This window comes from Oncorhynchus tshawytscha, linkage group LG07, assembly GCF_018296145.1.
Source record: "Oncorhynchus tshawytscha isolate Ot180627B linkage group LG07, Otsh_v2.0, whole genome shotgun sequence".
In the NCBI taxonomy this organism is placed as follows: Eukaryota; Metazoa; Chordata; class Actinopteri; order Salmoniformes; family Salmonidae; genus Oncorhynchus; species Oncorhynchus tshawytscha.
The window spans coordinates 29,705,414-29,719,961 of NC_056435.1; the positions used below are offsets into that span (position 1 = coordinate 29,705,414).

At 41.3% G+C, this 14,548-nt stretch overlaps 1 protein-coding gene across 1 annotated transcript in view; it reads right to left on the reverse strand.

The window, feature by feature from the left end:
- The window catches only part of LOC112254341 (contactin-4-like), an 85,708-nt gene that overhangs the window by 9,637 nt on the left and 61,523 nt on the right, over nucleotides 1-14,548 (reverse strand). Inside the window, exons 7-13 of the mRNA XM_024426802.1 lie at nucleotides 14,014-14,116; nucleotides 12,317-12,501; nucleotides 11,536-11,678; nucleotides 10,975-11,104; nucleotides 10,462-10,612; nucleotides 2,550-2,677; nucleotides 1,757-1,929 (exon numbers count right to left, since the gene is read on the reverse strand). Of these exons, the coding sequence (XP_024282570.1) occupies nucleotides 1,757-1,929; nucleotides 2,550-2,677; nucleotides 10,462-10,612; nucleotides 10,975-11,104; nucleotides 11,536-11,678; nucleotides 12,317-12,501; nucleotides 14,014-14,116 (1,013 nt within the window). The remainder of the gene's footprint in view (nucleotides 1-1,756; nucleotides 1,930-2,549; nucleotides 2,678-10,461; nucleotides 10,613-10,974; nucleotides 11,105-11,535; nucleotides 11,679-12,316; nucleotides 12,502-14,013; nucleotides 14,117-14,548) is intronic.

Below are 14,548 nucleotides of genomic sequence, written 5' to 3' on the forward strand. Positions count from 1 at the left end.
GTTTTAGTGCAGGGTCTTTGTGTGCTCAGCAGACCAGAGGATAAATCCTGTAGGCAGACAGATTTGTGTGCCTTTGTTCACTGGAGTGTCAGGTGATTTACTCATAAGATCAGCAACAGACTGGTTGTTTTAATCTTCATGTCCACAGGTTTTACCTGGCCAAGTCTCCATGTTAAATGCCTTAGTCTTGTCTGAGATGAACAGTGCCTTCAGAAAGTATTCATAGCCCTTGACTTATTCCACATTCTGATGTGTTACAGTCGGGATTCAAAATGGATTAAATATTTGTTTTTCTCACCCATCTACACACAATACCCCATAATGACAAAGTGAAAACATGTTTTTAGAAATGTTTGCAAATTTATTGAAAATGAAACACCGAAATATTCACCCTGCTAAGTCAATACATGTTACAATCACCTTTGGCAGCGATTACAGCTAGGACTTTCTGGTAAGTCTCTAAGAGCTTTGCACACCTGGATTGTTTAATATTTGCACATTACAATTTTGTTTTATTCTTCAAGTTCTGTCAAATTGGTTTTTGATCATTACTATACAGCAATAGATTTTCAATCCGATTTAATTCTAAATTGTAACTAGGCCACTTAGGAACAATTCAATGTTGTCTTGGTAAGCAACTCCAGTGTATGTTTGGCCTTGTGTTTTAGGTTATTGTCCTGCTGAACGGTGAATTTGCCTCCCAGTGTCTGTTGGAAAGCAGTCTGAACCAGGTTTTCCTCTAGGATTTTTTCCTGTGCTTACCTCTATTCTGTTTATTTTATCCTAAAAAAAAAACTCTAGTTCTAGCCAATGACAAGCATACCCATAACATGATGCCTCCGCCACCACCACAATGTTTGATGTGTTGTGTTGGATTTGCCCCAAACATAACACTTTGTATTCAGGACATAGTGCATTTCTTTGCCAAATTCTTTGCAGTTTTAATTTAGTGCATTATTGCAAACAGGATACATGTTTTGGAATATTTGTATTCTGTATAGGCTTCCTCCTTTTAATTCTGTCATTAAGGTTAGTATTGTGGAGTAACTACAATGTTGTTGATCCATCCCCAGTTCTCCTATCAGAGCCATTAAACTCTTTAACTGTATTAAAGTCACCAATAGCCTCATGGTGAAATCCCTGAGCGGTTTCTTTCCTCTCCAGCAACTGTGTCAGGAAGGACACCTGTATCTTTGTAGTGACTGGGAGTATTGATACACCACCCAAAGTGTAATTCATAACTTCACCATGCTCAAAGGGATATTCAATGTCTGCTTTTTTACCCATCTACCAATAGGTGCCCTTCTTTGCGAGGCACTGGAAAAACTCCCTGGTCTCTGTGGTTACATTTCTGTTTGAAATTCACTGGCTTGGCATAACAAAGAGGTGGAATACTTATTGACGCAAGACATTTCAGCTTTCCTTTTTTATTAATTTGTAAAAATGTGTAAAAACATAATTCCACTTTGACATTATGGGGTATTGTGTGTTGGCCAGTGACACCAAATCTCAATTTAATACATTTGAAATGTAACACAAGAAAATGTGGAAAAAGTCAAGGGGTGTGAATACTTTCTGAACGCACTGTAGGTGTTGGTGTAATGATACTGTACAATTCAGGATGCTTGTGTGCGGAGGTTGTAAATATTCTAACATGTTCATATAAGGTGTTGCTTTTTACTGTCCAAGCTATGAAGCTTGTGAGAAGAGGCTACCGTGTGCTGTCTCCTGTACAGTACAGGTAGAAGGTACATACCACTCCTATCATCTCAAAGTGGTCCTGTCTGTTGAAATCGATGAGCTTGCCGTTGAAGAACCACTTAAAGGTGGGATCCAGGGAGGAGTCTCCAGACACTTCACATGGCAACACGATGCTCTCTCCCACAGTGGCATCCACACTCAGCGGTGGGACTGTTATCTTGGTTGGCTCTATTTGAGAATACAGAAAAACAAACACACAGGATCATGTTTACCTTGAATATGAATATAAACCTGCTGCTGGACAAAATGTACTATAGACAAGATGTTTCAATGCAGTAGCAGCCTCTCCTACTACTAATGTAACAAATTGATCTTAAATTGCTCCCATTGGGAAGTGTCTTCCTCTCAATCCTATTACATGTTTTTTTCATGATGTTTTATTGATATAGTCTTGAGACTGAATAATTCAACTAAATGCAATCATGGTGTCAAATTAAGGAAAAAAAATGAATAATCCATGTAGAACCATCAGTTATTAGAACAGCCACATTGAAATATGCCGCAGCAGGTCTTTTAAAATTAACATGCAATGTCTGACTTGGATGGAACAGAACATCTCTCTCCTCACTACTATAGATATAGGGATTTTCTACCCTCCGCTGTGTGACCAATAACTCACAGCTGACAAAACCAAGGATGAGTTATGTTTCTGTCAAACCAGCAGGAACATAAAACAACTATACATTTCATTATCAATTTCATGCTTGGCTTAGTATTTTTTTTTCTTTCTCTAAACAGGTTTAAACCATCTGCTTAAAAGGTAGTGAAATCTGTGTCCGGAAAAGTACCTTTCACCACCAGAGTACCAGTACTGCTTGATGTCCCAAAGGGGTTCCTGGCCACACAGGTGTACCTCCCTCCGTCTGATTCGCTGATGTTGCTGATACGGAGAGTTCCATCCCCCATGATGGTCCGTCTGACAAGAATGAAAGAACAGACAGCTGTTGTTATCAGGATCAATAATGATTTGATAGCCCTCACTGGGTTATATATGGATTTGAAATACTATATTAGTGATTGATAAATGAGGATAAGCATACAATTATATCAACACTTTCATATCACATCCATTCCGATATCCATGCTGTAGTTTGAATGACAACTATTTCATGAATAAAACGTAATTATCTGGAAGATTGAATTCTCTACAAGCACATTTGCAGAGAGCAATTATCTTAGTTGAAGCAGAACAGATTTGCTGTAGGGTCGCCATGCTATTGACAGCACAAAAGATTAAATGCGTATTTTAATAGGATACACAGCGGGACACTAAGGCCAAAATGAGGACAGGGGAAGGAGAAGAGAGCAGCATAACGGGGAGAGATGATTCACTAATGGGAATCTTTACCTGCAGCCTTATCGTTATACAACATGTGAGTGATTCCTCACGTAACCAGGACAAAAAAAGACCATGGTTTTAGAAATGCTCACAAAATACAATCCATAGAATGGTCCGTTGGAGGGATGTTGGCGTACGCTGAGTGTACAAAACATTAGGAACACCTTCCTAATATTGAGTTGCACCCCCGTCAGACAGCCTCAATTCGTCAGGGCCATAGATTCTATAAGGTGTCGAAGGAATTCCACAGGGGATGCTGGCCTGTGTTGACCCCAATGCTTCCCACAGTTGTGTCAAGTTGGCTAGACGTTGTTTGGGTGGTGGACCATTCCTGATACACACAGGAAACTGTTGAGTGTGAAAAACCCAGGAGCGCTGCAGTTCTGGACACACTCAAACCTAGTGCGCCAGGCACCTACTACCATACCCCGTGCAAAGCAACTTAAATATAAGGCTCCTGTGTGGCGCAGCGGTCTAAGGCACTGCATCTCCATGCTAGAGGTGTCACTACAGACCGTGGTTCGATCCCAAGCTGTATCTCAACCGGCTGTGATCGGGAGTTCCATAGGAAGGCGCACAATTAGCCCAGCGTTGCCCGGGTTAGAGGAGGGATTGTCCTGGGTAGGCAGTCATTGTAAAATAGGAATTTGTTCATATCTGACTTGCCTAGTTAAATAAAGGTTATAAAAATAGATATATACACTTTGTCTTACCCATTCACCCTCTGAATGGCACACATTCTCAATTGTCTCAAGGCTTAAAAACCCTTCTTTAATTTGTCGACTCCCCTTCATCTACACCAGTGGTTCCCAAACTTTTTATAGTCCCGTACCCCTTCAAATATTCAACCTCCAGCTGCGTACCCCCTCTAGCACCCCCTCTAGCACCATCATTGTAAGCCTGCTACACACACACACTATACGATACATTTATTAAACATAAGAATGAGAGTTTTTGTCACAACCCGGCTCATGGGAATAGTAATAATAATAACATAATAATAATCAATAATTTTGCTCTTTATTTAACTATCTTACATATAAACCTTATTTGTTAATCGAAAATTGTGAATAATTCACCACAGGTTAATGAGCAGGGTGTGTTTGAAAGGTTGCAAATTATTTTCCACCAACAGTCTGTGTTTGTATTTAGTTTTTTTATGCTAGTGAGGGCCGAGAATCCACTCTCACATAGATACGTGGTTGCAAAGGGCATCAGTGTCTTAACAGTGCGATTTACCAAGGCAGGATACTCTGAGCGCAGCCCAATCCAGAAACCTGGCAGTGGCTTCTGATTAAATTACATTTTCACAGAACCGCTTGTTGCAATTTCGATGAGGCTCTCTTGTTCAGATATCGGTAAGTGGACTGGAGACAAGACATGAAAGGGATAATGAATCCAGTTGTTTGTGTCATGCTTTTCGGGAAAGTACCTGCTCACTCAGGTGCTTCGCTATATCACATTTGACATTGTCGGTAAGCTTGAGTTCATTTGCACACAAAAAATCATACAATGATGGAAAGACCAGTGTGTTGTCCTTGTTCTTGCAGAGAGAGATGAGGTCCAACTTCTTAATCATAGCCTCAATTTTGTCCTGCACATTGAATATAGTGGCGGAGAGTCCCTGTAATCCTAGATTCAGATCATTCAGGCGAGAAAAAACATCAGCCGGATAGGCCAGTTGTGTGAGAAGCTTGTCATCATGCAAGCGGTCAGACAAGTGAAAATTCTGGTCAGTAAAGAACTTTAAGCTCGTCTCTCAATTTAAAAAAAAACGTGTCAATACTTTGCGCCTTGATAACCAGCGCCACTTCTGTATGTAAAAGCGTTACATGGTCGCTGCTCATATCATTGCATAGCACAGAAAATACAGGAGAGTTCAGGGGCCTTGCTTTAACAAAGTTAACCATTTTCACTGTAGTGTCCAAAATGTCTTCCAAGCTTTCAGGTATTCCCTTGGCAGCAAGAGCCTCTCGTTGGATGCTGCAGTGTACCCAAGTGGCGTCGGGAGCAACTGTTTGCACGCGCGTTACCACTCAAGTATGTCTCCCTGTCATGGCTTTTGCGCCATGAGTACAGTTACCAACATGAGCAGCAGCTACGTTTGGCTACATACGGACCATTAGTGGAATTCCCGCGAGAGAGTAACGGTTAATGTGATTGGTTGTTAATTAATTGACTATTCTACCTGTATTTGACATTGCGTTGTTATTTCGCTGAACACTAGATGGTTTAATTAAATGTTTTGCCAATGAAACGAGGCTGCTCAGGTGAGGAGAAAACCTCACCCAAATGTATAGCCCCGTTGGAAAATATAAATGGACTGTTTGAAAATGTGAATAAAAAAAGTCACGTGAATCACATTTTTATTTGACGTACCCCCGAAGGCATTGCGCGTACCCCTGAAGTATGTGAAAATATTACTCATATTACAGAGTAGAGGTCGACCGATTCATCGGAATGGCCGATTAATTAGGGCCGATTTCAAGTTTTCATAACAATCGGAAATTTGTATTTTTGGGCGTGGATTTTTTTTAAATGTATTTTTTTACTACACCTTTATTTAATCTTTATTTAACTAAGCAAGTCAGTTAAGAACACATTCTTATTTTCAATGACAGCCTAGGAACGGTGGGTTTAACTGCCTCGTTCAGGGGCAGAAAGACAGATTTTCACCTTGTCAGCTCGTGGGATACATTCTTGCAACCTTATAGTTAACTAGTCCAACGCAATAACGACCTGCCTCTCTCTCGTTGCACTCCACAAGGAGACTGCCTGTTACGCAAATGCAGTAAGCCAAGGTAAGTTGCTAGCTAGCATTAAACTTATCTTATAAAAAACAATCAATCATAATCACTAGTTAACTACACATGGTTGATGATATTACTAGATATTATCTAGCGTGTCCTGTGTTGCATATAATCTGACTGAGCATACAAGCATACAAGTATCTAAGTATCTGACTGAGCGGTGGTAGGCAGAAGCAGAAAACATTCATTCAAACAGCACTTTCATGCGTTTTGCCAGCAGCTCTTCGTTGTGCGTCAAGCATTGCGCTGTTTATGACTTCAAACCTATCAACTCCCGAGATGAGGCTGGTGTGACCGAAGTGAAATGGCTGGCTAGTTAGCGCGCGCTAATAGCGTTTCAAACTTCACTCGCTCTGAGCCTTGGGGTGGTTGTTTCCCTTGCTCTGCATGGGTAACGATGCTTCGATGTGGTGGCTGTTGTCGTTGTGTTGCTGGTTCGAGCCCTGTCAGGAGCGAGGAGAGGGACGGAGGCTATACTGTTACACTGGCAATACTAAAGTGCCTATAAGAACATCCAATAGTCAAAGGTTAATGAAATACAAATGGTATAGAGGGAAATAGTCCTATAATTCCTATAATAACTACAACCTAAAACGTCTTACCTGGGAATATTGAAGACTCATGTTAAAAGGAACCACCAGCTTTCATATGTTCTCATGTTCTGAGCAAGGAACTGAAACATTAGCTTTCTTACATAGCACATATTGCACTTTTACGTTCCTCTCCAACACTTTGTTTTTGCATTATTTAAACCAAATTGAACATGTTTTATTATCTACTTGAGGCTAAATTGATTTTATTGATGTATTATATTAAGTTAAAATAAGTGTAAATTCAGTATTGTTGTAATTGTCATTATTACAAATAAAGCTTTTTTTTAAATCGGCCGATTAATCGGTATCGGCTTTTTTGGTCCTCCAATATTCGTTATCGGTATCAGCGTTGAAAAATCATAATCGGTCAACCTCTATTACAGAGCATGCAGTAAAGCTTTGTTTGCCACCGAATTCTGCTTTGTAGCACCTACAGATGAAACATTATGGACTTAAAGAAGGCCTGGGCGAGGCCAAAATCTCATAAATATGCTAAATTTGATTAATTATTTCTCAATTATGCTTTTAGATACAAATGTTTAAAAAAACATGTAAAAAATCCTTCCTCCAGAGGATCATTCTATGTATTCAATTTCATGAAAATCCACCATGTGTGAGATCCTATCGAAACACTAAAATACATTTCCAAAAGGTAATGAAAGCAGGACTAGAGAGCCATCTCTCTTGTAGCTGGGTGTATGGACTGAGAAACCAAGGGAAATAGAGCTACAATGGTTGAATTGCACATGACTGAAATACTAATCAGGGACCATTAAGAGCTGGGCAATTTTTTCTCTCTCCATATTTCTATAAATTGACTGAAATATCACAATAACGATAAATGGAAGGATAAGTTTATAACAAATGTGCACCGGTTAGCCTACACTTTAAAAGGTGCTATCTAGAACCTAAAAGGGTTCTTCCTCTGCCCCCATTAGAAAACACTTTGAAGAACCATTTTTGGTTCCAGGTAGATCCTTTTTGGGTTGCATGTAGAACCCCTTCCACAGAGGGTTCTACATGGATAAGCAGGTAGCTTAGTGGTTAGAGCATTGGACTAGTAACTGAAAGGTTGCAAGATCGAATCCCTGAGCTGATAAGATGAAAATCTGTCGTTCTGCCCCTGAACAAGGCAGTAAACCCACTGTTCCCCGGTAAGCCGTCATTGAAAATAATAATTTGTTCTTAACTGACTTGCCTAGTTAAATAAAGGTTTAAAAAAAGGGGTTCTCCTATGGAGACAAAGACTCCTTTTGGAACCCTTTTTTGTGTGTACTTTTGAATTATTACTGTACCCTTAGAACTACTACTACTACTTTGAATGTTGTAACTATCCATTGTAACTATCCATTGTAGCTATCCATTGTAACTATCCATTGTAACTATCCATTGTAGCCGATATAAGCAGACTTACAGTATTTCATTGAAAACATTTCACTAGTATAGTCTACTTATCATGACAGTAAAATGTCCTCGATAAATGGTTGGTACGGTCGGTGTCAATCATTTTTCTGTTTATCGTCCCAGCTCTAGGACCAGTGTTCTCTTTGATATTATTGACTTAATCTATTTGCGACATAATCCCCAATTATGTAAAGTGTTACAAACTAGATTAAAAAAGTGGTTTACATCATACATCACAAAAGCAACCTCATAACAAAGCAGTGGTTTCTATTCATTGTTTGCCATATTCCACAAACACCAGAGGCCACGGGGTGTCTAATGCTTGTACGTTATTTTAGAACGAACACAATGTAAACACATGCATAAATGATGCTGAGAACTCCTAGCTATCGTGACCTTCTGATACAGCAAATCAAACACAGAGGCTGTGAGCTGCAAGCTCAGAAATCAAACAATTTCACTGCAGCTCTTAAAAATAAATAGGTATTCACTCCAGCTGAGCTGAGACCCAGAGAGCATGTCTGACACAGGGTGCTTTGCGCTGATTTATTGACAAAAAATATCAAACATTGAGTGATGGAGGCGCGTTGAGAACATGACCTGAGGGGCAATGAGCTGCAACACAACTACAAAACGTAAAGAACTATCTGCTTTAAGAAAGAAACGCCGTTCCACGCCGTGCATTTTCTATTCTCGTCCAGATGCACAGCCTGTGTAATCACTTCTTTCTCCTTTTCTCCCATGACCGCTCCGTGGAATATGATACAGTAACTAATCAATCGCTCTGCTCACATGTTGAGGCAGGACCACTGAGTTACGGAAATACTATGGAAATGTGGCAGCACATATTGATTTGGGCCACAGCCCTAAAGCAGGAGACTAAGGAGAATAACAGAGCAGTATCACCGAGGCTCCTGTTCACAATCCGTCTGACTCAACCACACCACCCAAATTAAAGATGCAGAATTTGAGGGAGTATATGCAGGGGTGTGAGAGGAGTACAATAAACAGAATACTGCTGGTGAGAATAAGCTCTCACCTTTTCCCCCTCTCCTTCTCTCAACCACTCACTCATGCACACACTCACATGCGCGCGCGACACACAGACACACACAGACACACACACACACACACACACACACACACACACACACACACACACACACACACACACACACACACACACACACACACACACCAGTATATAGCTGCTGAGTAAGATTAGAGAGTAAATCATAACATGGGTGACTCATAAGGTAGGCAGTAGTATACTGGACATACACTGAGTATACCAAACATGAAGAACACCTTCCTAATATTGCGTGGCATGCCCTTTTGCCCTCAGAACAGTCTCAATTTGTCACTGCATGGACTCTACAAGTTGTCGAAAGCATTCCACAGGAATGCTGGCCCATGTTGACGTTAATGCTTCCCACAGTTGTGTCAAGTTGGCTGGGTGTCCTTTGGGTGGTGGACCACCCCTTGATAAGTGAAACTGTTGAGCGTGAAAAATCCAGCAGCCTTGCAGTTCTTGACACAAACCGGTTTGCCTGGCACCTACTACCATAACACGTTCAAAGGCACTGAAATATGTTGTTTTGCCCCTTCACCCTCGGAATGGCACACATCACAATCCATGTCTCAGTTGTGTCAAGGCTTCAAAATCTTTAACCTGTCTCCTCCCCTTCATCTACAGTGATGGAAATTGATCAAACAAGTTACATCAATTATGGGATCATAACTTTCACCTGAATTCACCTGGTCAGTCTATGTCATGGAAAGAGCAGGTGTTCTTAATGTTTTGTATACTCAGTGTATTATTCTCCCACCCAGGCCTCTCCAATCCTGTTCCTGGAGCGCTACCCTCCTGTAGGTGTTCACTTCAAACCCAGTTGTAACTAACCTTGTTCAGCTTATCAACCAGCTAACTACTAGAATCAGGTGCGCTAGATTAGGGTTGGAGCGAAAACCTACAGGATGGTAGCTCTCCAGGAACAGGGTTGGAGAGGCCTGCTCCAGCCATTGGTCCACAGCGTACTCTTGGCCGGAGTCTTTCTTCCAGACGACTGCAGGGCCACATTTAGTACATTAATTCCCCTGAGGCTAGTGTAGCTTCAGCAGCAGGGCCATGCAGCAGTGACACCATCCACACAACCCTTCTGGTGCTATGACCAGTACCTCAAATAAACTTGTGAGCTGTGAACCCGTGAAGCTGTGAGGCTTACATGAGAGGTTACAAGGAGGCATCTATAGCCACTGCTGAATACAAGATTGAAAGACCAAGGTCATAATCAACATAAAGCCCCTACCATAATGGTCACAGAACATCCCTGAATTCAGAGACATACAGAGAGCGATACAGTTCTTTGACATCAGCAAAAAGAGAGGGTGTTAGCAAAAAAAAACGAACACTCGTCAACGTCAGTCCTCGTAAGTAGAGACATATAGGGTTGAGTCCTAGAGGCTAAGCACGACCCCAGGAGAAGGGCCCTTTTACACGTGCCATCAATGGCATGAGCAGCGATGCGTACTGTTACTACGGCTGTTACTGTACCTCGTGCTGTCCTTCAGAAACTCTCCCCCTCTCCGCCAGGAGATGGAGGCCCTAGGGGACGCATGGGGACGGCACTCCATGATCACCTCCCCCCCTCTCTGGATCAGCATGGACTTCTTCACAGGACTGCTGGAGAAGTCGGGTGAAGAGGCTGCATGGGGAACAGAACAAACCCTGTTGCTACCATTCTGTTCTCTTTGACGAGGCACAGCAGCTAGCTATCGCATGTACTGTATGCATTAGCCAAACTGTCAAACGCATCCTAGTCAATTATATAAATTGGATTTCATGAAAAACCACTGGTTGGCTTTCTTTATCAAGTAAATATGCAAATGTGACTAAAAACCATGGCTCGGCTAATATTCACTGTTTTTGTTAATTTTCTTTTGGAGTTGGTTCTGACTACTGACAGTGATTCTACACAAATGTCTTGACCTTGCGGTGTCTCTGGCTTCAACTTTCTAAACAAGACATAACAAACACTCCAGACTAGAGTCCTCCAGACACGCTTACCTACAACTTTGAGTTCAGCGCTGGCATAGATGGCGCCGTGTTCGTTCTCTGCCAGACACTGGTACATACCAGAGTCCAACAGGTTGATCCTGGGGACGGCCAATCGTCCACCTTCTACCAGTATCCTGTCCTGGTGGCAAGACATACACACCCTCATTAACACACTTTAGTATGGGATGTGTGATAAAACTATGTTTAAATTGATACTTTTAGAAATGCATAATCTAGGAAGATTAGTATCTGAACAATACAAAGGTTCATGCAAACTGTCAACTACAATTTAGATACTTTGGCCATGTAAGATTTAGCAAAAAAACATCAACTGTCAATCAGGATTTTTTCTGCAGTGTAATATGGATATCATCTATCTTGTGATAGTGTGACCTTTGCAGCAAACCTTGTGATGGGTAGACTTTTGAAATACAAACCGGCTTAATGTTTGATCTCATGCCTTTGATCTGAGATGAAAAAGGGTCTTAAGATGGGTAGAGTAGTTCTTAATGGAGTATAACAATGACACATACAAAATATTCAGTACAATGTTTAGCAAGCCATTCTCACCTCCAGCACCAAGGGCTCCCCGTTCTTCAGCCATCTGTACACAGGTTTAGGCTTACCGCTCGCCTTGCACTCCCACTGGAGATTGGCCTCGATGGCCATATGAACATCTTTCAACGTCTGGACCCACTGCAGATGTTCAACACCTGGAGAATAAAGAACACGATTTAGTAACAAAATGTCAGCCTTTATATTGACAGTTCCAATGCAGAACTGTTTTGTTGGGGGGGCTTAAGTCGTCCTAAAATGAATAATGGCACAAACAATAGCTCTATGGAAGAGCTGGAAGCTGCCTTAAGCTTGGGATGCCATTTGTATTTTTCTCTAAGGACTGGCTATTGGCAGTATTCAAGTTGGCAAGACAACGGCTTAGCTACTTCAGAATGACTAAACAGAAAGGTTAATTGGTACAAATTAATTCCAGATTATCCTGTCATTATAATGGCCTTTCATACAGAAAAAGGTTTTCCAGGCCTGACTCATTATCCATAATTTATCCATAATTTATGGACTCGAAATTTTAATTAGACTTGTTTAGCTAAACGTTGACAAAAGACAGATAAACCCATTACCATTCAAGGAATTGTTCATTTTTATTAGTTATATTTAGGGATTTAAAGTTGAAAACCATTTGTTGGTTTGAATTGTTTCATTATTAAACAAATAAGCATTTATGAGCCTGGGAAATAAAATCAGGAACTCCTCTGAACAGTTAAATGAATTTTCGCCTTTCACAAAAGCAACATACAACTGTTAATCTATATACGTTGTGATGTGATCATACTCTGGAATACGAGTTGTCCTTTGGCAACGTTCTTTCCTCTGGAGTTCTCTGCAACACACTCATATACACCAGCATCCTCCGGTCTGAAATATGGTATTTCCAGGACCCCGTTGGAATGATTGATTTTGATCTTGCCAGGGAGGGGATTCCCATCTGTTCTCCTCCATGTGATGGAAGGCACTGGGCTGGAGAGGTCAGGCAGGAAAGGTCACCACAGCCACATGCTTCATACTGACACTTATTATTAATACATTAGATGCCAGACATAGATATCTAACATTGTTGTGTGTCATGGGAGATGTCTGGCCAATGACAAATACAGTACATTCTCAGAATCTGAAATTCCATATGCAAAGACTATGTGATGCTGCTACAGTGTGCTTGCTAATGATCTCAGTTGATTAATGGTTACCCAAACTATCTGCACTGACTCTATCTTGCAATGACTCTATGCACACCTTCCTAATATTGAGTTGCACCCCCACACCCAGTTTTGCCCTCAGAACAGCCTCGATTCTTTGGGGCACGGCCTCTACAAGGTGTCGAAAGCATTCAACAGGGATGCTGGCCCATGTTGACTCCAATGCTTCCCACAGTTGTGTCAAGTAGTCTGGATGTCCTTTGGCTGGTGGACCATTCTTGGTACACACGGGAAACTGTTGATTGTGAAAAACCCAGCAGAGTTGCAGTTCTTGACACAAACCGGTGCGCCTGGCACCTACTACCATACCCCGTTCAAAAGAACATACATCTTTTGTCTTGCCCATTCATCGTCTGAATGGCACACATACACAATCCATGTCTTAATTGTCTCAAGGTTTAAAAAATCATTCTACATGGAATAAATCAATAAGGGATCATAGATTTCACCTCGATTCACATGGTCAGTCTATGCCATACACACTATATTACACACTCACACACAAAACCCGCACACACACACATAACACACACATTTTTATACTCATCATTTGCTGCTGCTACTCGGTTCTTTGTTTTATTATTATCAATCCTGATGCCTAGTCACTTTACCCTGCCTTCATGTACATATCTACCTAAAATACCTTTTTATTATCTATCCTGATGTCTAGTCACTTTACCCTGCCTTCATGTACATATCTATCTCAAATTACCTTGTGCCTCTGCACATTGATCTGGTACTGGTACTCCCTGTATATAACTCCACATAGATCTGGTACTGGTACTCCCTGTATATAACTCCACATAGATCTGGTACTGGTACTCCCTGTATATAACTCCACATTGATCTGGTACTGGTACTCCCTGTATATAACTCCACATAGATCTGGTACTGGTACTCCCTGTATATAACTCCACATAGATCTGGTACTGGTACTCCCTGTATATAACTCCACATTGATCTGGTACTGGTACTCCCTGTATATAACTCCACATAGATCTGGTACTGGTACTCCCTGTATATAACTCCACATAGATCTGGTACTGGTACTCCCTGTATATAACTCCACATAGATCTGGTACTGGTACTCCCTGTATATAACTCCACATAGATCTGGTACTGGTACTCCCTGTATATAACTCAATTCTTGTGTATTTTATTCCTCTTGTGTTGCCGTTTTGCTTTTTAGGTAATAAAAAAGCATTTCACGGTTAAGTCCACACCCGTTGTAAACGCTGCGTGTGACAAATCCAATTTGATTTGATTTGAGACCTACTTTCCTAAGGCGAAACATTCCAGTTTCACTGATGATCCTTTGGTGACATGAAGACTTTCGGGGAACTGAACTTCAATCTTTGGCTCATACTCTCCCATTACAGCTGTGTCAGGTGGAAGAACATCACATTAATTCAAACACAAAATGAACATCGCATTCTATAATTCAAATGAAATGCAAGAACTGTGGCACAGAGCAGGTTGGTAAAGGGCATGCCTGCGTGTTAATATGCTTTACAACATCTCTGCTCCAGCTCAAATCTTAAGTGGCACACACTGTATAATCACTGGTAATGGGGTTGGTGAGGTGAATCTCACTGTGCAGAAATGTGTTTGTGTGCACGTGTGTGAGTGTGTCTGTGTGTGTCTATGCACTCTACATTTCCAGATATGTAAATGCGTAAACGTGTCTTTTCATGCAGAGGGAGAGATGGCTTTTCATGCCGCGTTCAAAACAACTGGGAACTCTGGAGAAAGAAAAACCGAGCTCCGACTGAGAAAAATCCCTTTCAACGGTCCTCCAACTCCGACCTCTT